Source organism: Aythya marila (genome assembly GCF_965140915.1).
Source record: "Aythya marila genome assembly, chromosome: 5".
NCBI classification, from domain to species: Eukaryota; Metazoa; Chordata; class Aves; order Anseriformes; family Anatidae; genus Aythya; species Aythya marila.
In genome coordinates, this window is record NC_139046.1 from 14,768,200 (window position 1) to 14,795,823 (window position 27,624).

The following is a 27,624-nucleotide window of genomic DNA, read 5'->3' on the forward strand; positions in this document are numbered from 1 at the left end:
GTGATGTGTGCTATGTAGCTATCTTTGAGTTCAATCCTTGCAGGTATACAGTATACATTTTTAATTGATATTGTGTACAGTTTCTTTTCTTTTCTTTCTTTTTTTTTTTTTTTTTTTTTTTAATTGTGTTAAAACAACATAACCCCAGTGGATTTCTTCAAAGCTACAACTTACATAATTGCAGTCATTTTTTCCCCAAAACTGAAAACCAAAGCGAAAGGAAGAGGGCAGGACAGAAGAGTTTAGCTTGTTACTGTGTGAAGAAGTCTTGTTAAATTAATTGTGCTTCAGCCTTCACTGCCTGCAGGCAGTGCTTTTATGATGTGTTAATATAATACAGAGTCAATTCTGATTAAAGAACTTGTCAATAGTCAGCAATGTTTGTCGTCACTCTTAATGGCCATTTTATCTGTTCTATTTGCATGCCTGCTAGTTTACAACGTTGTGTAAATGTACACAAAAATGATCACAATGAGGTTCAGAATTGTCCCAATAATTCCAAGCATTGCCAAGATGGTTTCTTCTTTGCTTTCCTTTTCTTGACTGCCTTTATCTTCTTCATTTCCACTAGTGATTACCATCTTGGTGGTCAGTTTCTTTATCCTCCCCTTCAGGATAATCTAGAATTAGGAAGAAAAATATCAAAACAGATCATTAGGTTGATTTTCCAAGCTCATATTAACAGTGGAACCAACTGTAGAATTTATGCCCCTAAATACTTCATATTAATAATTTAATTTACATTAAGAATTCACTTTTAAAATGTTTAACATTTTTATTAGCTATTTAGTAATTGCTTAATTAAAATTATAGTTCAGCTAGCCTAAAGATTTCTTGTAACTCTCTGTAACACCCTCTGTTTATGTGCCAGCCACCATTTCTAGCACATATAAGTTGTCTGCACCGTTGTTATAAGCTGGTTAGAAATGTACCACTGAGGTGTGATTCCCTCCAATATTAGGGGGGACTTGGTCTGCATTTGGACTGCAGAAGACAATCTTGGAAACTTGCAGAGAGCCTAGATTTACATTTCAGTACCAGGGAGTGAGTCGGTGAGAGAAAAAAAATAAATAAATCTGGGAAGCCCTCATTCCTTTTTAACAAGAAAAACAACCAAAGACAAAGACATTTTGTTTCCTGACAAGAGGGAAGACAGCAGTGACTTCCCACTAAATAATTCAAAACAAAAGCAAAAACAGAATAACATCCATCTTGGCTTTTCTTTTCCTCATTCTTAATGTACAATGAAAAGTTCCTTGCAGTGCAGTGAGCTGAGGTATTGATCTGCCTGCAGGGAGGATTCAGCCATTTCCTAAGCAGCAGCTCCAGCATCTGAACTGCTTAAGACAGAAAATCCTACCAGTCTGGGACCAGCCCTGTCTCCAGGCATTGCTAGAGCTCCCTTGGTGTTCCAGCCAGTTGCTGAGACCTGGGTAAATATTTGATTGTTCAAATTAGAAAAGGATAAGTTCTATTTATCCATGCCTACCTTCATCTCATGCTATAAAATTGGACAAAACAGGCAAAACAGACTGCCCCAGAAAACTGGAAAAGACTGGCTGGTTTCCCACAGCAAACTGATCTGCCAGGAGCTGGGTTCAGGCTGTGCCCTGCTGTTGTCTCCCCAGCTGCCCACTGTGTCCTGTGACCTTCCTGCTGCTGGAAACCATGTCAGGAGTTAGCAAAAAATGCCCCCCAAACTGCTCCTGCTCACAGGAAGGGTTGGTTGGAGAAGAAAGGAAGGACAGGCACTTCCCAAATTTCTCCCTCATGAGGAATTTACTCCTAACTCATGGAGCAAACACACCAGACCCCAGCAGCTTGGATGCACAGTGAGGGGAGACCACCACCTGCTGAGGCACATGTCCCCCAGCAGGATTCCCAAGGGGCAGCCTAGACCTGCAGCTCCACTGAGGTCCTGGGCCACACAGCCATGGCACAGCAACTGGAGTACCAAAAGAAAGGACTGGAAGAGGGTAGGAAATCTTCCATCAGAGAGACTGGGAGGAAGAAGAAAGGGTCTAGATGAAACAAACTGTATTTGTTACATCTGCAAGATGTTCTTATATAAGACAGCAACTGCTAGCACCACCCTAGGAAGGGCTTTGTGGTGCAGCTCCAGCAGGTACAAGTGATGTACAGGTGATTAGCAGGGAGTAAGGCAGAAGCAGGGGTCTGTGGAGGTGCCAACAGCCTTTACTTTTATGCTTGCATTAGCATTTATGTGCTTGCCTTGGTGTCACCAAGGGATTCAGCAGAAAACAAGGAATAAGATGGCAACCTGAGGGTATTCATGGCAAACACAAGTCAACGGGAGCAGGGGGCAATGAGGAGAGGGATGCTGCATCAATCAGAGCATGGTAATCCAGGAGGTCCTCTGGTAACCTGTCCCAGGAGATCAACACTTCAGAGGCACTGGACACCTCCCAGAGCACACTGGCTCCTGGATCCCTTCCATCCCTCTGAAACTTTCAGGTCCCCAGTTTCCTCTAGACACTGTCACCAGCAACTCCTCCTGCAGGACCTCTTCCAGCAGCAGAAAGGCTTTGGAGTATTTGCCTTCTACATGACATCAGACCACAAGCCCACATCCCACGCTGTGACACGCGGCTCTTGCTTCACCCACAAAGCTGTGAGTCATTTGGATATTGTGTTCTCTTCCCCTTCAGTAACTGAGAGGTTGTCCCTCTGGCTTAATGTCTGTCCTTCACTGTTCATTTGAAAAATCGAGTGGAACCACAAATACAGTCAGATAAAATCCCAGGCCTGGAACACAAAGATTTGAGGGGAGGGTGCAAAGGTTGCTTCTGAAATCTCTGCAGGCTCATTCCCTCAGAGCTGAGCACTCTTGATTCAGCATTTCTGGATCCCACAGAAACAAACCCCCAATAATTTTGTGGGTCGAGCCCTTCTGGCTCTGAAAAAGGCCAGAGAAGAAGCATTGATTAAAGCATGGGTCTCTCTGCATAAATGGTTTGGGCAGAGTTTCCCACTCACATCAATGTCTAGAACCTCAGCTGGAGCAGATTTGCACACACACTGCACCCACCAACTCACTCATCTTGGGCACAGCATCTCTGCAGCACACATGCTCAGTGATTGTGTTTCTTGGATTAAAGTGAGCAGAGGCAGCTTAAGGACATCTTAACCCCTACTATTAACATCCCAAGTCTTTTCCAGATACATTCAAAGTTTGCATCACACAATTACAGTGTAAAACTCTTTCCTGCAGGACACCATAGATTGTAAAATTAATATAGATCTAAAAAGTAGCTGAATAATTCACAAAAGTAAAATAATATCAAAGGCTAATAAATATAAAGAAAAACCCTCTGGCTCAGTAAGTCCTTGAGTGATGATTTTATTATTTTTTTTTAGAAGCTGTGTAAGTATTGTGTGGAGGTATCACTACCTCCTCACCTCGATATTAAAATCTTTCCAGGCACCCACTGATGGCTTCTACGAGAGAGTGGTCCCCAGGGTGCACAGTTTCTGATCTGAGGTCATGCAATCACTTTTCTATTCTTTCCAGGTTGTGATTACCAACAAGGAGATATTGAATAGTTTAAAATCTGAACACCACCAATGCAACTCAGATTATTACAATAAAGGGTCTTAACCAAGGGGAAAGGTCTTTGGTGTGATTCAGTGAAGTGTGTGTGGAAAAGCAGACGACTGGGGCGTGATGAATATGGAGGAGCAGGAAAGCAATGAGGTGGCAACAAACGCAGAGTGGGCTGATGCACAGCACGATCTACTGAAGGTTGTGTCTCCAACAGCCTCTGACAGATTGCTCCTGCCATGCCTACATGCTGCATTTGTCTCTCTCCACAATGCAGCCTGGAACTGCATGAACTGCATCTTTATTGGATGAAACTATACCCAAAGATGTGCTCCCCATATGCTACAAAAAACAGCGGGAATTTCAATCCATGGGAACACAAGCCCAGGCAAATGCTGGTCTGAAGTATAAGCCCCAAAACAGCTGTAATGTGGATGCTGGCACCATTAGTGGATGGGTTGCTCCAGTGGGACCACATTACTTGCTGTTTTATACCTCCCCTAAACTACAATAGAGACCACAACAGGCGTGAGTAACAGGTGCTTAGAATTCAAACAGGAAAAGACTGGGACCAAATACTATTATATGAGTACTTTGCCAAATATAGCACCACTGAAATCAAGGTGAGCTTTGTCTTTGAACTGTGAGGAGATCAGAATCAAAATTACTTCTCTACATTTATGGGCTGACCTTGGAGAAAAGGTACACTCCTGATACCAGACTCAAGCCTTTCACCTTCACAGATCTTGTGCTCAGGGGGGAATTTTGGCTGACTGGGTTTTGTGAGTATTTTTTGCTAATGGGAAAATAGTTGTTGGTGGTTTCAGTTTAATTACCCTAATTAAGATTTTTTTTTTTTTCCCAGCCTTTATTATTCTCTTCTGAAAATTGATTTAATTTATTTGACATTGTTTCATGTTTTAAGATTCTTTCGACACATTGCTCCTTTTATAGTTTTTCTGATGGGACTTCAGGCTTGTCAGAAACACCCTTTCTCCTTACCAGAACTGCTGAGAGAGATAGGAATGATAGTGAGCACTAGAATTACCAGTTCTTTAATAACTATCCTTCTAATGCAAGTACTGTTTGATTGGGTAAGTGCTCTCCTGTCATATCAAAATTAATGTGCTTCCTATTTCATTTTGCAAGATTCGTCATTAACCTGATATCGGTCTTTTGAAAAGATGTATATTCTGAAATGATTTACCTGAAAAGTTATGTATTCCATGTATTCTTCTTTGCATGGGGGGAAGAAAAAGAACAGCTCAGTGGTTAGAACACATCTCTGATATTTATCTTCTTGAGCTACTGCTGACTTACGTATCTAGGGGAAATCCACTTTGTTTCCCCCTGCCTCAGTTTCTCATCTGTAGGATGCCTTGAAGAATTGCCCAGTCTACACCAGAAAATGAACCATAGCAATAGTGACACCATACAGGTACTTTCAAAAGAGTTTTCATGTTAACATGAAATAATTCAAATCTAACAGTCCTATAAAATACACCCTCTACATCTTCACAAATCTGCAGGACCTGTTACACACCCCTGTCATTGCAAGCAGCCCAGTGGACTAGACAAAACATTTCTAGCAAGAGGAAATAATCCTTCCTTGTCTCCTCACTCTCAGCATGAGCAGTAAGCCAGCTGAAGGTGATGGGGTACAGGCAGGGCTTTGGAAAAGGCAGCAGCAAGCTCATGTTTGTTGTCGTACTGCTGTATGTTTGTCACATCGAAGATACAAAACACGTCCCTCGTGAAGTACCTGCCCTGATATATTTGACAGCTTTTGAACATGCTGGCACCTTGACTTGCTCTTGAAAAAGTTTTGTAATCTGAAATCCTTTCAGTTCTCAGTCATTATTCAAAGGGTTCCCAGGAGGCTGGGAGTTGAGGGCACAGGCAGCAGAAGCAGAGCTCCCAACATGTAAGGAGGCTAGTCCAGGGGGCACTCAGTGTTCCTTACCAGCCCCATGCTGGTGTGCATGACCTCGTGCTTTGACAGGCAAGAAGGAAATCTGCAAAGCTACCAGGGTTCAGTGCTGAGCTGGCACAGAGCAGCCTCTCTCCTGCATTCGGCTCAGCCACTTCCATTTACAGCAGCTGAGGATCTGGTTCCTCATCTTCAATCTAGCTTAAATATCAGCAGGCACAAATTTTGTATTCTTAATACATAATCACAGACAATCACCAGCCAAATTGTTTTGATATTTAAACTTGTTTACAGTCCCCAGGCTATTAGTTGTGATGACACATTAACAGATAAGAGAGCTTTAATTTTCTGGGGATAGTTCCACCCTCCGGGGATAAGAAACACAGCAGAAACTTGTTTTGATTAGCAAACTGAATGGGGCACAGAAATCATACAAAGCAGAACGTGAGTTCAGCTGCTGCTGGAGCTGACACTTTCCCTTATCTCACACAGAAGTGCTTGAGTTACCTAGGAGGGAGGAGAGGCTCCTCAAGGGTTCAATCCCATGTGTACATCACAGCAAGTGGGGGTTTGTTCCTGGGGGTTTGTTCCTTTCCTCTTAACAAGGTTTTTTAACCTCATTTCCCTCCAAGGGCAGGCTTAGGAAAGCTGCGGGCTCAGCTCAGATCTTAGACAGCCCCTAGGCAGGATGCTGAGCAGGGCATCTGAACAGATACTGCATCGCTGCTAGTGGTCTGTGGGAGGAAGGCAAAGGTAGCAGACACGTTTAAGTGTGTTAGCAGCCCCAGGGTCCTTTTCTAAGGATTACATTGTCATTTTTTCACTTCTGTGATGACTTTGTACCCATGTACAATCCTTGTACCATTTTGACTGGATAAGTCCCCTCCTAATCCCCACTTACACATCGTGCTATTAGCTACCAGTCGAGACCTGCTCAGAGAAGTATCAGCAGGTGCAGGGACACCCGTCTGTGTTTATTTGTAGAGCTGGGTTTCAGATAACTGAAAGGCATCATGTGAATGCAAGATAAGGCCAAGAGAAGGAAAAGCAAGGCAGCAGCTTTGAGACCATAAAAAAGCTTCACTAAAAGTCCATTCAGCCAAAGCAGCTTGCACAGACAGCGTGCAGTATGTATAATGGCAGACGAATGGGATGAGCAGAAACTATTACAGAGTAACAGTCAGAATACCTGAGAAAAACAGAGACCTGCAAAAAAGCAAAGGGAGGGGAGGGGAGGCATGGAAAAGTGCCCAGGGAGAGGTGTTCCTTATAGAGAAAAAAAAATCAGAAATGTGAGCCAAGTTCAAAAATATATCCCCAGTAGTGAGCAGAAAAACCAGTGCCAGAATCTGAGACGTCTCAGCAGAGAGAGGACACAAGCACTTACGTAGCCTTCAAGCAAAAAAGCAAATCCACGTCAGACTGCTGCTATGCTGGCAGGTTTTAGTCAGTGGGAAACACACTCTATTTATAGCACCACAGCCAGGATATCTCCAAAGGTTTCAACAATGTGAGACCTCCTCTGGAATAAAGGAGGGCACTCAGCAGCAATGAGGTTATTCAGAGAAGACAGAATTCAAATAGGCAATGCATTAACAGAGCTCATCGTGGTCAGTCTGGCAGCGAGTTTATTCCCCAGGTGGCTCAGGACACAGTAGAGATGAAGGACTTGCCTTTCCTCTCCTTCCTTCTCCTTGGTCTCTGGGACCATGGGCAATCCTGACATGCTGAGGATACCTAAGCTCTATCATAAAGATACTGGATATTTTGAATATTAGCATATCTATCTTACAAACAAAGCTATGATTTGTAGCAGAATAATGATTCATAAATACCGAGCTACTGCTGGAGACTCTCCTTTACTGCCTGTGAGCAGAGTGCTATCCACAGATGCACAAATAGCCTTCAGCTCCACCTGCAGCAAGGTCTCCCATAGTAGGATTCATAAAGCTTCAAGTGTCACAGTTTGTGAAAGAAACAAACCTGAACAAAGGCCGCCCTTTAACCCATCCTTCTCCCTCTTGATGTAAGATGCACTATGAAGAACAAAGTTTCTTTGAATCAAAACTAACATTTAAAATTATTTAAACAGTACTGGAAGCATCTGTGACTCAAACTCCACATTTTGTGAAGCCAGAGATGATGAATTTTCTGGGTTGGCCCAAACAGTGGTGAAATTTCAGTGTAATTCTCATTGATTTAGACTGGCCTATTTCATGTTCACAATCCATTTTCCTGATACACAGCACTGTGTTTGGTTGCTTGGTGATAATGCTCAGAAGCAGAAGTGTTTGACTCTCAGCTGGTACTGCAGCATACTCTTGCTATTTTCATCCTCTTAAATACTCGGTATTTCTTTTCAGACCTTTTGAGTCAGAAAAGTAGTCCTGCCTTCCCACCATTCCAGAGGTCAGTCCTTGGTACCCTCTATCAGCAAGAAGAGAGGGACAACGACAGGGTCTATGTTTCTTTTGTTTGCATGAATCCATCTGCAAAGAGTGCAAATGCACCAGCTCTAAAAGAGCAACTGACAATGCCTGTGCTCCATTTTCAGACAATTTACTGCTCTGCTGTTTGCAGACAGTTTAACTCCTGAGGATGATGGACTATGTTCATGGCTGGCATATGGATGCATGACTGCACTTAGGCTGCTGGTGCAGCTGACCTCAGCATGGAGCTGGAGAAAAAAGCCAGGAGATAAAAGCTCCAGGACAGCAACAGAGCTGAAATATAATAGTTACATATCATGGACACAATGGTGGGAAGAGATCCCATAGGTTTCACCTTCATTTACCATCTGCAGAGCCCTGTCCTGCAGAGCCCAAGGGGCTCCTTCCCCAGAAGCAGCAGCTGCAATGGGGAAGGAGAAGAGCAACCAAACACCAGCCCCAAGCTGGTCTTTTGTGTCTCACCACTTCTTCTTCCCTGTCATTGGGGAAGGGACAGACAGAGCTAGCCACAGTGCAGATTTCCCAGGACTGCCTTGTAAGATGTCCACTAGATGCTGGTCAAACCTGCTGTGGTGCTAATGGGAATAGAAGTAGCCAAATGGAGCCAGACCAAGGTCTGGCTAACCGGGTGTCCCCTTGCCATTAGCTGATGACAAATGTGCACAGTGTGAGCATGCAGTAATGCTCACCCCCGTACCTAACAAGAGTCCAGAAATCTGCAGGTCAAGGACTTCCTCTGCCCAAGGGAACATCTTTGGGTTTAATGCCACTTCATGGATCTGTTTTCTCCAGATTTGTCTAATTTCTTTATGAACTCATGTCAACTTCTATTTTTCTATACAGTATCCTCTAGCAATGAGCTCAGAAGATAATTAAGGAATATCTGCAAAAGCACCCACTTGTTATTTAAACCTGCTACTTGATTCCTAATTATGTAATTTGAGACACAGTGCATAATTGTTTTTTATTCTGCAGGCCACCTAGAATACAGTAAATCTCCTACAATATCCCTGTAGTCATCTTTTTTCAAGGCTAAAAAATCCTTGTCTGTGTATTTGTTTCTTACACAAAATCCATTCCATGTTCTTGATTATCTTTCTTGCCCTTTTCTGTGCCTTCTGTAGTTATGCTAGGGGGTTTTGGACCAACAGAGGACAAGGGAAGAGGAAGGGAAGGGAAGGGAAGGGAAGGGAAGGGAAGGGAAGGGAAGGGAAGGGAAGGGAAGGGAAGGGAAGGGAAGGGAAGGGAAGGGAAGGGAAGGGAAGGGAAGGGAAGGGAAGGGAAGGGAAGGGAAGGGAAGGGAAGGGAAGGGAAGGGAAGGGAAGGGAATAAAGATTTGAAGTTAAAAGTCAGAGCTCTCTCTTAGTTGTTTGCCTATCTTTTCTGAGCTTAAAAAAGAAGAATATCATAATGATCAGGTGACCATCCCTGGAAGCTAACACATTCCGATATCTACCCTGCATATATCTTATGGATATCAATTCATAGATCAATACAGAGGAATCTTTGAGTCCTAACTTATATAGTGTTGTTTTGCAGAGTCCATTCATATTATTGTCCATTCTGAGAAAGAAAAAAAAAAAAAAAAAAAACCTGCTAGAAGCCCTCAAATTTAAATCTTTGTCCAGACAAACGTAGCATTAGCTGAAGCAGCTAGATGAAGGAATGAAATGTTAAAGTATCTCCTATCGTTTCAGATCTCAACACTTCATTTTCTATTTCAAGGGCATATCCAGGGCTCTCTTTTAGGAGCAAAAATAAGCTGTAGCCCTGTAAAAGGTAAAATACAATACTCAAACATCAGTAAAGGACAGGTCTCCACTGTCTGCCAAAAGGCACATAACCTCTGTCATAAGCAATTTGAAGAGCTGCCCTCACACCACAGCTTGTTGGAATGAAAACTGAGCTGCTTCAGAAGACATTTAAGAAATATTACAAGGAGGAAAAGTTACACAAATTTGTCTTTCTTTGGCTATTTAATATCTCTAAATTCAGCCAAGACCAGATGATCATTTGTCCCGTAGTGGATTGAACTGCCCTTAAAATTAGTTCCTCAAAACAGAGCTCAGAAATGACCTCTCCTTAAAAAACAAGAATGTACTGGAACATCATCCAAAACCTTGAGGAGTATAACACTTGAGATTCTTTGGAAAGGAGCTGCTAGTTTGTGTGTATAAGAACTATCTAGAAAGTCTAATATCTCATTTTTACTTCCAGTTATGTTTATTCTAAAAATTAGTTACAGCTAGATTAAGGGAAAAAAATTCTAGCTAACACTTTCTGATTTAGGAAAGTTACATTCATTTATATATATTTTATATATATATAATATATAAAATATATATAATACATTATACATATATATATTACATATATAAAACTTTTAAAATTGTAACCATCTGGTGTGAATCTATTTTTGTTACAGAGGAAATATTGGGGGGAAAAATTCATCTAGTTTTGCTGTTTACAGGGATGATGCTTGGAAACTTATTGTTTTAGCCATATATAAACCTAATGACTGTTTCTGTAAAATACTCAAGTATCTTCACTTTTGAAGCAAAAACTGCATTGGTAATTTTGTTATAGCTGAGATGGCCTGGTATAAATACTGGAGAAGGTCTAGTGCATCTGAAAACATGTTTGTTTTTAATTGATAGATTTTACAAAAGAAATTACCTCTATTTTATCTTTTTTGTGTGTTTAATTACTCTCTTTGCTTAAATGATCCATGCAGCAATTTAATAGGTTGAAATGACACATTGATGGTTTTCAACATGACAATTTGAATAGCACAATATTTTCAGTTTGCTTTTCAAAAATAAATAAATTCTCTGCGTAATTAATTTGCAGAGACCATTCAAAAATGCCACACTTAAAGGTGATCCAGCATGAATTCAGCCTCTTTCTGTTTATGTGTTATCAGGTAGGTTATAGCTAAACACTATTTTGTTCACCAAATTCCAGCTTCACTGAGTACACAGTGCATTTTCCATAGGAGAGGAAAGAAAAAAGCTTTTGTTTGTAGGATTCTTCTTTTTTTTTTTTTTTTTTTTTTTTTTTTTTTTTTTTATGCAGAATATAAAAGTGGCAGGAGAGTGCAAAAAGGATCAACAGTCTTTTGTCTACAGAAGTGAGATGCTGCCCTGAGGAAGGGGACAGCTCATTGACACCACACTTTTCAGTGCTGCAGCCCTGTTCTGTATACTAATAAGGCCTGGGGGCTTAAATATGTGGAGTGGTGAGCACTGGCGATTGCAGTAGAAACAAGGAACCTGCCGTATGTACTGCTAGTTACTCAAAAAAAAAAAAACCAAACAAAACAAAACAAACAAACAAACAAATAAATTAAACAACCACAATTGTGGATGCTTGTAAACTTGCTCTTTTTTGCCTCAGGTTACCACCAGAACAAGGGAGTAATGACACCCAGTACTGTTAGTAAGGCACTGTAAAGGTAAATAAGTCAACATCTGCACACAGCAAGGACCTGAACTGTGGAACACCGTGGAATACGCCAGTGAGAAATAATTTTGCCTTCACAGCAAAGTTTGAGCTATGCATCGAACAGTGAAAAGAAAAGCAAGTACTGAATTCACAAACTGTGTCATCTATTCTGCGCACCAAGCTAGTCTCTGATCCTGTGCAAAAATAGTCTGTGACCGATGCACCTGTGCAAGGTGGCTAATTTATGGAGTAGAGATGGTATAACTTGCAGCATTTCTTAGATTCAATTGCTGAGCTGTGCAACCTTGATAATGTTCTCTTCATATGCTGTTTTGTGTGTAATTATTACCTATATCAGCCCAAATTTTAATATAGAGCACTTCCCTATTGAATGCCTTTTTTAGGACACATTCGCAGCTGACACTTAAAGGTGCCAATAGCCTGCCTCTCATGCACCTGGCACTGGCTACTGTGCAGCTACTGGCTACTGACACCATGGCAGCAGCACTATCCAAACTCTAAAAATTTCAAAGCTTTTTTCTAATTCTTGGGTTGGACATTCCAAAAGTGAGGTGGCTGAAAATGCTTTGACTTTTTAAAAATGTTAGACTTAATTTTGATAAAAAAGCTGATAATTAGAGGAAGTAGCTAGTTTCTAAAACAAAGTTAGCAAAGTAGGATAATACTGCAGGCAACCAACTCCCACACCTTTTATCATCATCATTAGTCATTTATATTGCAGCAGCATGCGGCAACCCCTGCTGATGTCTGGGCTAGAAACCAGATACAGACAGCAAGAATTATACCTAGCCCAAGAAGCTTACAAAATTAAAACAGAACAATGTATTTGAAAGTGGGGGGAAAAATACTGAAAGGTTGAAGTGAGTAGCCGAAGGTGGCTATATGATGGCCTAGCTATAGATTTGCTTAAGTCTTCTGTACAGTATGTATAACCACCCATGCTATTTCTCTGAAGTGGATACTGTATTATATAAGGAACATGTTTGGATAGCTAATATAATGCAACGTACACATCATGTTGCCTCAAGGTCATGGCAAGTTGTATTTATTTATAAGATGCATCTTGACATACCCTAATGTAGTGCCAGTAATTTAAAACAATGTCTATATAAATGTGAATAAAACCAAAAACATAACCACATACAGAAAACTGAAAATATTTCATTGTTTTCTTGCATTAAGAGTATTCAGTAGCATATTGGTAACTCTTCTTAAGGATTTAGGAAGATAAATGTATATTCTTCTATATTTTTCTTTGATGAGCACCAAGCCAAATTCTGTCCATGAAATTGAATAAAATTATTTTTAAAAGGAAAAATAATCCAGATTTATACTTCTAGAATTGAGAGCCAAATTTAGCCATGATTTTTTTTTAAACATATAATAGATTCTTTAAAAATATTGCTCGCAATAAAGAGTCTGGTAACAATAATTGAAATATTCATAATAACTGAGTTATACAAAATTGGTCATTGGAAATGATCGTGTGTAAGTCCTAGAGTCTTTATAATACATAGTGAGAGCACTATCTCATCAAACTGGTGTAATAAGTAGATAAATAGCAACATGTCTATAAACAGTACGTTGGTAATGATTCTTTCAACTTAGTTTTCAAAACAAAGAGTTATTCTTTTCATGAATTGTTGCCCAAAATATTCTACTTGTTCACACAGACCTGTTTTCTAGACCTGTTTTCTATTCTAACATCTGTTATGCCATCCCTATAGGACTGATGCTTTCTCAGTTAAGATACTTTACTCACATTTGTAAAGTATCTGTTTGGCTCTTCTCATATTTTTAAAACCAAATGTTTCTCTAGGGAGATGTTTACCCATTTCTTCCTATTTCATGCTGTAAAGAAGTGCCAGGGTATGCTGGGGTAACTGGAGCAATGGGCATACCAGTAAAAAAAGAAGCTTGTGGCCAGCTAAAACCCAAGGAAGATGGCAGCCCTACATTAGGACAACATTCTTCAGGCTCTGTTGAGAGGAAAGAGATTCAATCAAAACAAAACTGGGAAATGAGCACTAATCATAGAAGTGTTATTCAGATATTGCTGTTTCATGCCATTTAAGTAAATTCTAGGGATAGAAAAAGACAAGACTTCATGAATCACATATCTTGACTAAAAACAAAACAAAACAAACAAACAAACAAAAATACCACCACCACCAAAAAAAAAAAAAAAAAACCAAAACCAAACCAGACCAAAACAAAACAAAAACAAACATACAAAACAAAACAAAAAAACATTGGGTCAAATATCTCCAAAGGCCATTTGAGAACTAATTAAAATAAATAAACAAACAAATAAATAAATAAATATTAGGTCAACCTGAAAATTGTGATTTGAATCACTTGTTGTCCAAGAAATTCTCTTGGATTCACTGTAGGAAACATATATTTCCTACATGTATTCCATGTAGGAACGTAATGGAACCCTGCTGGAAGTACACAACTCAGTGCTGGTTCAACTGTGAACTAAGAAATTATAACATCTACAACTCATGAACAGTGGCAAACATAATTAATTGATCTGATCACCTAGATATTATGATATCAGAACCTATCTATAATTTAAATTGAACTTACAGCTTTACTGATTAATATTAGATGGAAAAGAAATAAGACCACATGATTGAGAAATCGAAAGTTCAATGTACCTTAAAACTCAAGGTCATTCTACCACACATCCAGAAAAACAAAATGAAACACAGCAAAGCAAACAAAAAGAGACAGAGTAATATACAACACAATATTTAAATTCCTGAAGCTGCCCACTGAAGCTCCAGGGAGCTAAAATATTTTTCTCAGTTTCCAGATCAGTAAGTACCCTATCCTTTGGACCACATTGTCTCTCTGGACCATCTGGTTTAAACTGATGCAGCTCAGTTTCAGTTTATACCAGTTGAAGTCTTGCAGCATAAGCTTTTTAACAAGTCACTTACAGCACCAACAATTTAATTCAGCTTAACAGAAACACAGAAATAGAAACAGTAAAATGTCTTTTGACCTTTGCTGTTGGCTACAATCAAAACCATACAATAAAAAGAGCAGAGAGGAAATTTAGAACATATGCTCAAGATGATGAAAAAAATGTTCAGGCATGTAGCATAGTACGTTGAAGAAACCACTCAAGAACAATTCATTCTGCTGAAAATATTATTCCCATAAGGCTGCCAGGGTCACTGTCATCTTAGATTACGCACTGTACAAGCGCCAGCCATGGAAGAAGATCCACCCATAAACCCTACACTCTTGGGCAGGAGGTCACTAGGCACTTGTACTTAATCTGTGGCTCTAGAGATGCCAAGAGCATAGATAAATAAATAAATAAATAAAATAATAATAATAATAAAATGCAGATTTCCTTTGTTAGCTATTATTCATATTGTTTTGCTAAAGGAGATGAGTAAATCATTAAGAATGACATTGTCCTGTCAATGCAGTGTTAATCAATGTCATTGATGAATGAAAATAAATTAACAAAACTCAGAAAAACATCCTTAAACTAAATTCCTCCCCATTTGCTCCAGATACAGAAGAAACCTTCCAAAGATTTTCATTTGATGAAATCATTTTTCTCCAAAGACTTCCCAGCTGGCTAACAGCATTCATACAAGCCTGTCTAACTTAAGAACTCAGTTCTAAGCTCTATTTTGCATATTCTGTCACACCTTAGCTTCTCCCAAATGTCATTGACACAGCTAGCATAGCTGAACTTTGTTTTTCTCACAGGGTTGTACTTTATGTCACCTGCTAAAACCACTCTTTTATGTTGAATCTGGAATCCATGTTGCCTATGCCATGGGTCTGACAGGGGACATCCTTTTGTCAACCAGAGACTTTTTCTGTAGAGCTTTGTGTAGTCACTGCCTTATTCATAGACAGTTTATTGTTACACCTGACTCTGGGTCTTAGGAACCCTTTCAAGTTACAGTTGGATATTTGAAACATACTTTCAACTCCTTAGATCTCCAGATGCTATATGCACTCCAATAATTCATACAGAAACTCTGCAAAGTGACTGGTTACTGAAATGCAGCCAGCTCTAGAGTGAGTTACAAACCATATAGACATGCCAAATGGTCCAGGCAAGAGGAAAGGATGATTTTTTTTTTTTTTTTTTTTTTTTTTGAAGAGGAAGTGTATGGCAAATTTATATAACAAAATATCTTATCCCATGAATCAAAAGACGTAACTGTTCTTTGCCAAAAACTGGAGAGCCTAAAAGCTCATAACTCTACATTAGTACAGCAATTATATTAGCTTTCCTGTATTTTAAAAACCCAAGACAAAAGTTTAATGTTTCTGACTTTGCTTTTTAAATAGAAACTGAGATTTACACTAGACAAACTCCAATTTAAAATCTCAGTGGGGTTGACAGCTGTGTCAAAGAAGAAAGCTTTTTCATGGTGCAAACTTGTGGCTTGATTTTAATAATGGACATTTTCTTTCCATAGATTCAATATTTATATTCATTTTGTTATTTGAAAATCTGTCTAGGGGATGCAAATCTGCGTGCATCCTAATTACTCTTGCCTACATTTTTTGACTATAATCAGAGCAGAACCTATGCTAGCATCCAGATTTTAAACCTGCACATTCCATTTTGTATAGGTTGGTAAGAGAGACTCCAGTTATAAGAATAATCTATTTTATGGATAAGAGATTACTTTTGTCAAATTTTCAGGAAGCCTGCTGTAGCCAGGAGCATTTTTTGTTTTATTTCTGAAAACAAATATTCCAAGGACTCCTGAGCCTGCCTTCCCAAGCTCATTACTCTTTTTCTACCAGTTACTTCCAATTCCTTCATCCTTTTTCCAGTCCTTTCTTCACTGGAACTTGCTTAGAGAGTGCAGCAAAGGGGGTGGTTGTGGGTAGCTTCAGAGCAAAGCAACATTGCTGCAGCTCACTGTGCTTGGGGAGGAAAGGAAGATGGATGTGGGCTGGTGGAGTTCTTCCAAAGAGAAGCTGAGGGTTGTACAACTCACAGCTATATTCAAGCCCTCCCTAATAATCTAAGAATCAAATTCTTTATGAAAACCCACTGACAGTGTTTTACTCTGCTTCTTCATGGACTACAAATGCCAAAAACAACCCTGCAGTAATGCTTCTGGAGGCTGGCCTTGGGAAACCTTTCAGAAAAGTCTGCCAGTAAGGCCGGGCAACTTCCCTTCTCTGACGAAGTCACCCACTCTGGTCACAAACGCTCTCTCCACATTCCCCCTGGGGCTAAAGTATACATTACTGAGGCGAAAATGTGCACGACTTACAAATGCACAACACTTCACCAAATGCAGGTATTTGCAAATAAATAAGAACAGAATAGCTTTCTCAAAGATATCTGCATGTAACTCATGATCCACCAGCGTGATGACTGTTACCCTCAACGCTCTTCACATCCAGTTAAGGACAAATAATTCCACACCATGCTTGTGATAACATTTTTATATCTGCAAACATACTCTCACAGGCAGGATGGCTGGATGGCCAAAGCACCAGGTGGAGATTGGAGCGTAGGGCCTCTGAGGTCCCAGTAGGACCCGCCATGAGCGTGGTCATCATGAAAGATTCTGGCTCAGAGAAATGAAATCTCCCACCTCCTCACTCATTAGCACTCTCTCCCCAGGTATATGTTGCAGGAGGACACTGTGCAGAGCTACCAAACATTTTATTAAAGCACCAGATTTCCACCCTAGCAAAGCACTGTATGGGCTACCTCTCCATCATTGTTGCCAGGTGGTAATTGCTAACTAGGAAAACAGGGATTTGCAAAAATGACTGCTCTTCATAGATGGCACATTGCCTGTTCTCAAGAGCCACAATCCCTCTCCTAGCACAAATCTCTATTGCCTTTCTTCTGTTTTTCTCATTCCTGATTTCTTGTAAATGTTAATTTTTGTTTTTCTATGTTATTTTGCTGTCAAAACTATAATGCTAGAATATTACTAGACATCTCATCTAAGGAAGATTTACGGCTATTTGGTCTTCATTGTTTTGTAATAATTTTACCCTTTTTTATTTTTTTTTAACAATGCAGTAAACAAGGTATTTGAAACCTTCCAAACCTGGCTTATAAATTATTCCTGCTCAAACTTGCAGTCATTTATAACTGACACGGGCTATATCTCTGCTGCAGTCATGGGACTGCTGTGCACTTAGCCATGCCCAAGCTGGCTCCACCACAGCCAGGTGGCTCAGAAATCTCCCAGAAAGTACAACCAGCTAAGTACAACCAACCAACTAAGTACTATCCCTGTAGAACAGAAACCTCTGCCACCATCCTGCCACACCCATTAGATGCACCCGAAGCCCATGTCCTACCATCTTTCCTCTGCCTGTTATTTAAGCCAAATCAATGGAGGCTGGGTATATTTATACAGGCTGTTGTTATTCTGAAACTGTATATACATATATATATATATATATATATATATATATATAATTAAATTAAAAATCAGGTAAAGAAAGAAGGTACAAAACTAAAGTTTGTTCTACCATGACAACCGTATACTGACGGCAATGGTGGAGCCAGCCAGTAGTGTGATCTAGCTGTGAAAGAAACCAGTGGCATGATTCTCACAGACTCCACCAGGAATTGGATCAGGCTTTAAAAACAAAAGCTGCCCAGACATGCAATCATGGCAGAAACAAAAAATACTTTTTCATAACTTAATCACCCAATCTGCTAGCATATGCTTCAAGCCCATATCCCTGCTAGTCCCAGAAAAAGACCCACATAGTGAATTATTAGCTCTGAATTAGTAGCCTCAAAGAAGAGGATCACATGACAACAAAGATTCACAGAAAGTCCCTTCCCTTTAAATGTCTTGCTTTCATTTAGTAATAGCTTGTGCTGAGAACAGTCCCTACCCTGTGTGTGCCACAGCATTTTTTTCCAGCTTAGGAAAATACAGATAAACCCATAGAGACATAAGAAAATTTCAGTGAAAAATTACCCTAACTGCAAAAAGCATTAAAGATAATGAAAATATTATTCATTCATACTAAAAATCAACATAAAAAATCCATATGTAATGTTGATAACAGGACCAAGTACATGGTAATGCAGTCAGTGAAACTAGCTACTCATCCTTGTCAATGTTTTGCAGAAGCAACTTCTGCTGTTGCCTCCTTGCCTGCAGCCAAGCAGGGAACTGAGCTCCAGCTCCCCTCTTTGCTTTCCATGTGTCCTTCAGGACCTGCACTGCACTCATGCTACAGGAAAATCATGAGTTTTCTTTTGAGTTAACAGTCCTGCACAAACATAAATCGACATATTTATTGTATCCAAGGTTATGTGGAAAGCAGCCTTGCATATCTGTGCTGTATCACCCATCAGTGAGCTAAAGAAGGAGGGCCAAATCCTGAGAGAGTTAAGCCAGTCAAGATACATCAGTGAACATCAGCTGAAAGCATAGACATTGTTTGCCATATATCTTAAACTGTCAGGAGAAGCAGTCAGTGAGCAATGCAATACCTGACCTCTCAGCATGATACAGAGCATTTACATAGCTTTTTACAAACATTAACAGATTAATCCTCACATTGGGACACACAAGCAAGGTTCAGTCACCCTGCTGAACAGATTTGGAAGTTGAATCACTCTGTAACCTGGTTTCTAGAAGAACTCAGCATCTGTACATCTTATATAAATGGAAGAAGGGATGAGACTTCATACCTCCACAGCTGAGAAATGGAGGTGTGAAGCAGATAGCAGCTTCAGCCCAGCCACATGTCTGTGGGGAACTGGGACTACCTGAAGTACAGAGTTTCTGGCTCCTCTTCAATTCAGCCCAACTGTGACAGTACCAAGTAGGATGGTAGCGCTTACCCCAGCACAGAGGATATGTGTTCATGCTCTGTATTTCATACCCAAAGTATAAGGCAAATCAAAGCAGCTGAAGTGGAAAACTCCTACCTGGTCGCAATTTCCTTAAAAAAGCAGATATCCAAAGCATCTCATCTCATTGCATTTCAATGGATTATATTTCTAAAAACAGTAGCAGTTATCCTGTGCTAGCACACAGATGAAAGTTGAGTTTCGTGCGCAGGGACTTGGCTTAGCAGTGAGGAGTAGAGAGGATCTATGACAGATAGAAGCTAGGAGACCATGCTGTCAGAGCTCACAGACCAAGACAGAAAGTAAGACATGGCAGTGGTTGATGAGGAGTAGTGTCTGTTTTGTTTAACCACCTGAGAGACACCATTTATGCACACATTTATACAGCTGAGGGACTTGCTCTTGGTGGTGCCACTGAAAGGCTGAGGAAGAATCAGACATAATCCATGAAACTTGTTAAAAATATTTGGAATTACTGCTAAAGAATGGATGTTAGGAAGGTCTCCCTTGTTTTATAACAGAAATTGCTTATTGATTCTGTCTATTTGCATCATGTACTAATCCCTTGCTTAACCTGCAGGGATGAAGAAAGACTTTCTCTCTTCATGCTTAACTTGACTTCTGCAGGGATATGGTGCATCTCCAGGAGAGGCTCCAGAGAAGGGCTGTGGGTAGGAACAGGATGTGAGGTATGGAGCACTAGTGTTTCTGATGGTAAAATCTCCCTGATGTCCAGTTAGTGAGCCTTCTGCATGTGCTCATAAATACACTGAAAGCCATGTGAGAGATCAGAAAGGTATATGGTTGTAGGATTTTGTTTGTAATATCAATCCCCTTTCTTCTTTCTTTTATTTTTAGGAATATAAGGCTTTAGTGATGCTTTTCATCTATCACTTGTGAAACACTGAAGATATGTTTTCACTAGTTTTCCTTACTAGCTTTCTAAAATTCAATGAGGAAGACAGGAATTATTCTGCGGTAAGCATGAACGGATGGAGCAGATGCTTTGTGAGCCCTCCTGCATTGAACATCCATTGCATGGTTTTGGTGTTGGGGTGGGGACAACTAGAGCCAAAGATACCAATGATGCCTTACAATTCATTAAGAAAATGCAGGAGCAGATGCAGGAATTGAGAGATCACAATCAGGAGCAGAAGACCAGCCCTCCTCAACAGGCTCATATATGCTAGTGCTATTAAAAAAATATTACCAAGTACATTGCATTTCACTCTTAGGATGCTCCCAGTGACATGATACATTGAAACACCTTGTGAGTTACAGAAAGTCACGTCAACAACACAGTTCCCTTTATAATATGCAATATCTCAGAATGGCTCCAGAGGAGCAGGTACAACGTGGATTGCCATACATTTTTGTAGCAGCGTTTTTTGAACACATCCAGCTGTGCCAAGCTCCAAAGCACTTTGATGCAATGTAAAGCATTTGCTGTGGAACAAAAACACAGGAACCTAACACAAATAGAAATGACATCAGTGAAAAGGAAGTCTTTTCCTAAGGAAAGCTTGGATTTCCAGCATTGTTTAATGCCGGTAGAGAACAAGTATTATATTTGGCAGCAGAGAAACAGTACTATCCTAAGGGTCATTGTGGTTATCCATTAAAAAGCACTTTCAAGAATACTTTAAAAGCTCTTCCAAAATCTTGTCTTCTTCTGTTAAGTATTTTATTGCTTCTATAGTCAGTGAAAAGTTACATTTGCTATGAATACCTGAACAAAATCCTTTCAAGCAGTTTTTGTTTTAGGCACAAAGTAAAAAAGAAATCCCAACAATGCACAGGCTACATATCTCAATAAATATTCTTGCCATCTGCTTTCTGAGTCCAACAGGTTAAATGGCTTTGTTTTCAAGCATCAAATTTGCATTCCTTAAGGGAAGTTTCTGATACTCTTAGCTTGGTTCAGTAGCACCTCACTTTACACTATTGCTAAGTTTCAGCGTGTGTCAAAGTGAAGTCCTAAATTTTCTTATCAAATTTGTCACACTTTCACCTGAAGGAGAAAATGATGCTTTTCAATATCTAGAGTCATATTATCAGATGGTCATATATTATAAAGAGATTAATCCCTATTTTTCAGAAGTCAGATATTAAAGATATGTAACACATTAATTTCCACATTAAACAGGTAACAAACAGTTAAGATATGATCTATAATCACAAAGACCATGCTGCTTTCTAGTCACACCACTGTTTTCTATCTACCTTGGTTTAAAACTAATGCAACAATAGGCATTCTCCCATTCTTTTTCTCATAAAGAGTTGCACCAGACATTGTTTATCTATTTTGCTTTTGTTTCATCAAAGCCTACTCATCAAAGCTCATCAAGTATTTTTCCCTATGTCTGTTGTTTCTGAGGCCATTACCCTGAATAAAATTCTTTATTCGTGTTCATGGACTTCTGTGGTTATTTTTCAGTTTTCCTTAGCCAACTAAAATAGACCTTACCTTTTGAGGTTCAATGATTACCTTATTATAATAATTAGATTTACTTTCTTGATCTATTAATATTGTAGGAAATATACAAATGTTATAAATCCCATGTTCATATCCTTATAGGTATTTGGATCCCTTAGTCGCTGTCATTTAAGAAAGAAAGAAAGAAAGAAAGAAAGAAAGAAAGAAAGAAAGAAAGAATTGATAATTTATGATAAGTTCTTAAGTATCTATGTGTTTGAACTTAAAATACTCATATATTCAAAAAAAAAAAAAAAAAAAAAAGGTGAAAGATTAGCTTGGAAAGAGAAGTCAGACCATCATTAATAAGAATTTCTGTTAGGTATCATATTCGCTGTGTCATCTTTCTGTAAACAATGTTGTTTTTATAATGATCTCTGTGAATTCTAGAAAACAAATCATCAGCCTTTTTATATTTTAACTGTATTTTTTTTTCCTGTTTAAATCTGTTTCTGCCCTCAAAGCTATTACAGAGCCCTCGCAGCTATCCTTAAATTCTGACAGGATAAACAGATACAGTACGTGTCTGAATCTGCATGGGATGTTTAGTATATTTCTATTTTGAATTTTCTCTTCAACTTAGGATATATTTCCCCTGTGTAGCAAATCAATTGCATAATTAATGGTTACATTCAAACGGAACAGCTCAGGAGAGAAAAAAGAATTTTTAGGACAACTGTGTCACACTGGAAAGGAAGTACGCATCAGTAATTTCACATTTGACACTTGAACTAGTATTAACTTAAAAGTCCAAATGCAAGTCATTAAGCAAAAATGAAGAAAATGAAGAACAACCTTGCAGGGACAGCGATGAACTAAGAATGAGGACATTTGGGTTCAATTCAGAACTCTTCCTTGCCAGTCCAGTATAGCTTTGGGCATTTTTTTATTTATTTCTTTTTTGTTCCTCAGTTCCTTGCCTATTTAATAAGGATATTAATACTTCATTAATTCTACCCCTTGCTTGTATGCCTTTTGAAGGCCTCTCAAAGGTTTTTGTAATAGAAGCTACCTCTTCTAGTATCTGTAACACTCACAGCAAATAAAGGCTTGTTTTTTACTGGAGATACAAAAGTAATTAAAAGAGGGAATTGCAATCAGAACTTACATCTACCATAGAGCTGGTAGGAATTGATGTTCAGTATCAGCAATATAGGGATATACAATGTGTAGTGCTGAAGATGGCCCTTCAGGGAGCTTGCAATTAAAGAGCTGACCTGTAAGAGACAATAAATATTGGGACAACTATGACAAATCCAGTTAAGATAAATAAATAAATAAATAAATAAATAAATAAATAAATAAATAAATAAATAAAAAGTCCCTGACCAAAAAGAGAGAGAGAGAGATTTTAAGTGTTGTAAACTTTCATTGAAAAAAAACACACATATATGCAATTTCTTGTTACAAAAATGAGTCTGAATAATAATGTTAAAATGAAAGAGGTCATTTCAAAATCAGTATTTCCTTACATACGAGTTTTTAGATCTTTCAATTTTTAAAAAACTTTGCCTTTTCAATTTTTTATCCTGGTTTATGGAAAACACAGGTGCTGATCAACTGAAATTTCTTAAAAGAATAATGCTCTTTCCATGGCTATTTATGTTTAAGCAATAAAACCTTAAGACTCAGTTTTATTGTTGTTGTTTTGTTTGTTTGTTTTATTTTAGTGGGCCTTGCAAAAAATCAGATTTTTCTGGGTCTTGTATCAAGACCTCTTAAGGCATTCCAGGTGTAGGAATTTCTTGCGTGTTGTATTATTAAAAATATTTTTCTTGATTAGAAGTAGTTGTTGTAAGTATGGAAAATATTTCCATTGCTTAGTATAACTGTCCTGATCATGCAGATGATTCAAGCTCTAATTCACATAGTTTATCCAATGAAACAGTTCAATGGATTGAAATTAAACGTGTTTTAAGCATCAGACCATTATTGAATAGTATCCAAAAGAAAACGAAATTATTTTCACTTGCTTTAGAATTCACAGAAAGCCAAATACAGCTGTTATTCAGCTGTTTAAAGTAAATGATGAAAAATGACACAAAAGAAAGAGGTCTGTGTCTGTAAATCATTGATAGAAATGTCTGCTAAAGACAAAGAGCAAAATCTTATTTCTCAGAATCATGTACTTCTTTGAAAATAATCAATGTTCTTGCTATATGTATGTTGTTATTACAGGGATAAATGAAAAAAAAAAACACAACCTATTGCTGCATTAGTGTATTGGACACGTTTTAAAGGCTGCTATATTTGCATTTTCTAGTATTTTTCTTTCTTCCATAATGCATAACCCACTGCAAAAGAATTTCTATTATATTGTATTCTGAAAATGAACTGTTCTCTACAATGTACAACAAAGGAAATATTAATTATGTAATATATATCCTAATAATATGGACTTCTATAAGCACACAAAATTGCATGGGGGAAGAAAATCCAGATGTTTTAATATGACTATATATATATTCTGTAGGAAGTTTGGTATGATTATGACTTCAAATTGGGCTTTTATTGCATATAAACATGTTTCTAGATCTAGAAAAGAGCTAAATGTCATGCGTTAACTAAAAGAATGAACATATTTAATGTAGAAGACAGTGTGGTAAGTCTCCTTTTACTTAATAATAGTGAATATTTTTATGGGTTCAATGATATATAAATTTTTCTTTTTAATGAATTTTCAGAGAAGTTGATAATAATACCTAGTAACAATGTTAATACAGTCACAGAAATAAATAAAACAATGAATGATTCCAATAAGAATACACTCCTCTTGGATTTGGAGACCACTAATAAAAGTAAACTTTGCATACTCGGATAATTCTTCACTAACAACATGTCTGTACAGTTGTACGATCTTTCAGAATGCAGTTGACCTATTTTTCTTGTCCTAATTGCAAGGCAAAAGGATTCATATGAGTAAAAGGAAAAATGATTCTGTTTAGAAGGGAATTACAAATTATGCCAGAAGCCTAATAAATCTGTTGCCATGACAATCAAAGAGACAGGTCTTACAAAACCCTTTCTAATTTATTCACATGAGTAGTTCTTACTCATATGAGTTGTCCCATTGATTGAAATAGACCTGTTGATGTGAGGGGAGATTTGCAGTAGGAAATTTGAATTTAACATGCAGTCCTTGTTCACATAAAAAGCTCAGAGGACTACTTCCACAAGTGAGAGCTTCTTTAAACAATGGAGTTTGGAAGATGACATTTTTGAGTTCTCTTATCCTTCCTCAGTCTTCCTTATCAATTCTTAAAATATTTGTGCATTTTAGATGGTAAAATCTACTTCATTGTACATGTATACATATTTTGAACCTTTACTCCCACAATCCAGACTGTTTCCTCCATTCTGAAAAACTACCACGCTACCAGAATATCTTTGTATCATCTCAGTTTCCTCCTGCTGCACTGATTTTAAAAAGCTGCATTTCCATTCTCTCTCTAAAAAACTACCTTATGAAGTCCTTCGCTGCAAAAGGAGAAGGCGTGTTGGGAACTGACACAAAATTTGATTTTTTGAACAGGTTTTAAGCTTTTAAACTCAGTTCATGAGAGGTGTTTTGGCCTGGCCTGGCTTGGTGTTTTGCTTTGGCTCTTTGCATCCTCCCCACTCTCAGAACCTGCTGCCAGGACTCCATCACCTCCATACCCAGCTGGAATGCCTGTGACACCTGCCACACAGGCCCACTTCTGGCCCATCTCAAACCCTGTAAAGCCCTGTAGGACTCACCCTCAGAGTGGGGCAGGCCCTTATCATGGTTTGCTCCCCAAGGGGCAGTCACCTTTCCCTCTTCCAAATTCACTGATCAACCAGAACAGAGAAGAAAATATATATTTACCATTGGCATGCTTACAACTTTTAGTTCTACCCTATGTTACCGAAACAGGAATCCAAGTAAACTAGGTTTTCTGGAAAGCTAAGCTGTTCTGTCTCAGTTCATTCACTTTATAATTCCTGATCTGCTTGGCAATTTCCTGATAATGACCCTAAATTGTGGTAAGTCGGTTATTTAGCTAATAACATCACCTAGCACTCTTCTAGCACCTCTCATCCAGGAAGATGAAGGCAAATTACAGCTGTTAATGAACAAAATCTTGCAACATTCACTGAATTCATTTACAATTATTCCTAACACCCCACTAGTACATGACAGAAATTACTTGATATGAGAACATCTCATACTGTGTTTGCTTACTTTTGCTATGACTTAGGTCATTAAAAGTAACTGTCATAATTCACATTGGTCTTTTTTTTTTTTTTTCTCTTTTTTTTGACTTTCTGACTTGTAAAAGGATCTGCCTCACACTGCACAAAAACCAGGATCTGTTTCTGCATTTGATACTTGTTTCCCGTGAGGAAAAAATAAATAAATCTTTTGTACCTGCAGATCTTGCATTAGCTAGCAGACACAGAAAACTGTTCTGTAGCTTTTGTTTATCCAGATAATACAGATTTGTAGCTATTCTTATGTTCATACAGGATTTATTTCCCCTACTATTTTTGCCTTCTAGTGGTCAGTACACAACTGAGGTGCAGGGAAGGTGTAGCACCATGACCCCAGAGAGACAGAGACAGAGAGAGGAAGAGGAGGCAGGAGGAAAGGAATGGAGGGATGGAAAAAGAGATAGAAATTTCAGAGAAAATTCTTAAACATCCCCTTTAACCTGGAAATATCTACAATATAGCTACCAAAGTTCCAGTCCAAGTGCAGCTGATAACACAGGTGTGCACACACGCAAACACATACAGCCAAAAAGCAAGGGAAAAAGACAGAAATGGTCTTATAAAGCTGCTGCAGTAATCAGAACACTTGCTCCTGGAAAACAGCCATACTGACAAATGTTTTTTTGTTAGCATTTTACATTTTTTTCAATTTTCAGGTGATTATTGGTAGTATCTTTAGCTCTCACCATAACAGAAATATTATTATTAAGGAAAGAAAAAGGCCTTACCATGCAGTGCATCAGGAAGAGATGAGAAGCACAGAGCATGCTGCAGAGATTAAGCTCAGCATGGCACTCAGATATCCTGTGGAATTGAAGAAAATTGTCCAACCCATTCTTCCTAACAAAGCGGACAAGTTTTCTCTAGGCTTGAATTTTTCACAAGAAGCCAGATCCTTAAAGTGCATTATATTTTCTTCTTCAGGAGATATATTTCCTCCAGTTAAGTTTCAGCTCCGCAATGCCATTTCCAATCAGCATGAAGAAGTTCTTCATTCCCAGATTCGTGGTGTCATCAGAGGGACTCCAAAGAAAATCAAAGAAAGAAAAAGAAAAAAAGAAAAGAATACCTTACTGAAGCCCTGAAATTTCTGTGCAGAGAAAGGGGGAAAAAATAATAACCCCTCATTTATTCTATTGCCTATGTGTTTCACAACAATCAGTACTACCTCTTTGGTCTCATATGTGCAGTGCTGATTACCTGTAATAAAGGAAGAGACAAAAACTTTCCCAATTCACACATGATGCATTTTCATTACTGCTGCTCAACTGTGTGCTACCAAACAACCCTTCTCATGCTGAGGAATCTTTAAAATGATCTGATCAAAGCAGCAGCTGTCCCTTTCCCTTCCCAATGAACATGAACATTAGAATTTCTAGAAAAGCATTGAAAGAAGCTTGAGAAATAACCCTAAATGAGATCTAAAAGCAAAACCCTCAAAGCAGGGGAGTTCTTGAGCAAGAAGCTGCCTTTCCTGAAGGATTTGGGGATACAGTCTCTAAATCATTGTAAGGAAAGAAAAAGAGATAAAGAATAGTAGCTAATACAGGGTTTGGAGAGGATGGGGTGGGACTGAATGGGTGTCAGGCTGGGGTGGGATCCTGAGTCACCCTCAGCCTCCTGCCTTCTCACTGACAGCAGCACGGGCTTCCCCTGCACTTT

The 27,624-nt window shown here is 38.8% G+C and overlaps 1 protein-coding gene across 1 annotated transcript; it reads right to left on the bottom strand.

The window, feature by feature from the left end:
* Positions 1-434: 434 nt before the first annotated feature.
* On the bottom strand, positions 435-26,729 carry TUNAR (transmembrane neural differentiation associated intracellular calcium regulator; the record flags this gene model as incomplete). Its single annotated transcript, XM_082762250.1, has 2 exons — positions 435-620; positions 26,691-26,729. 2 exons carry the CDS (start codon positions 26,727-26,729, stop codon positions 435-437), a joined length of 225 nt encoding a protein of 74 aa, XP_082618376.1.
* Positions 26,730-27,624: the final 895 nt, after the last annotated feature.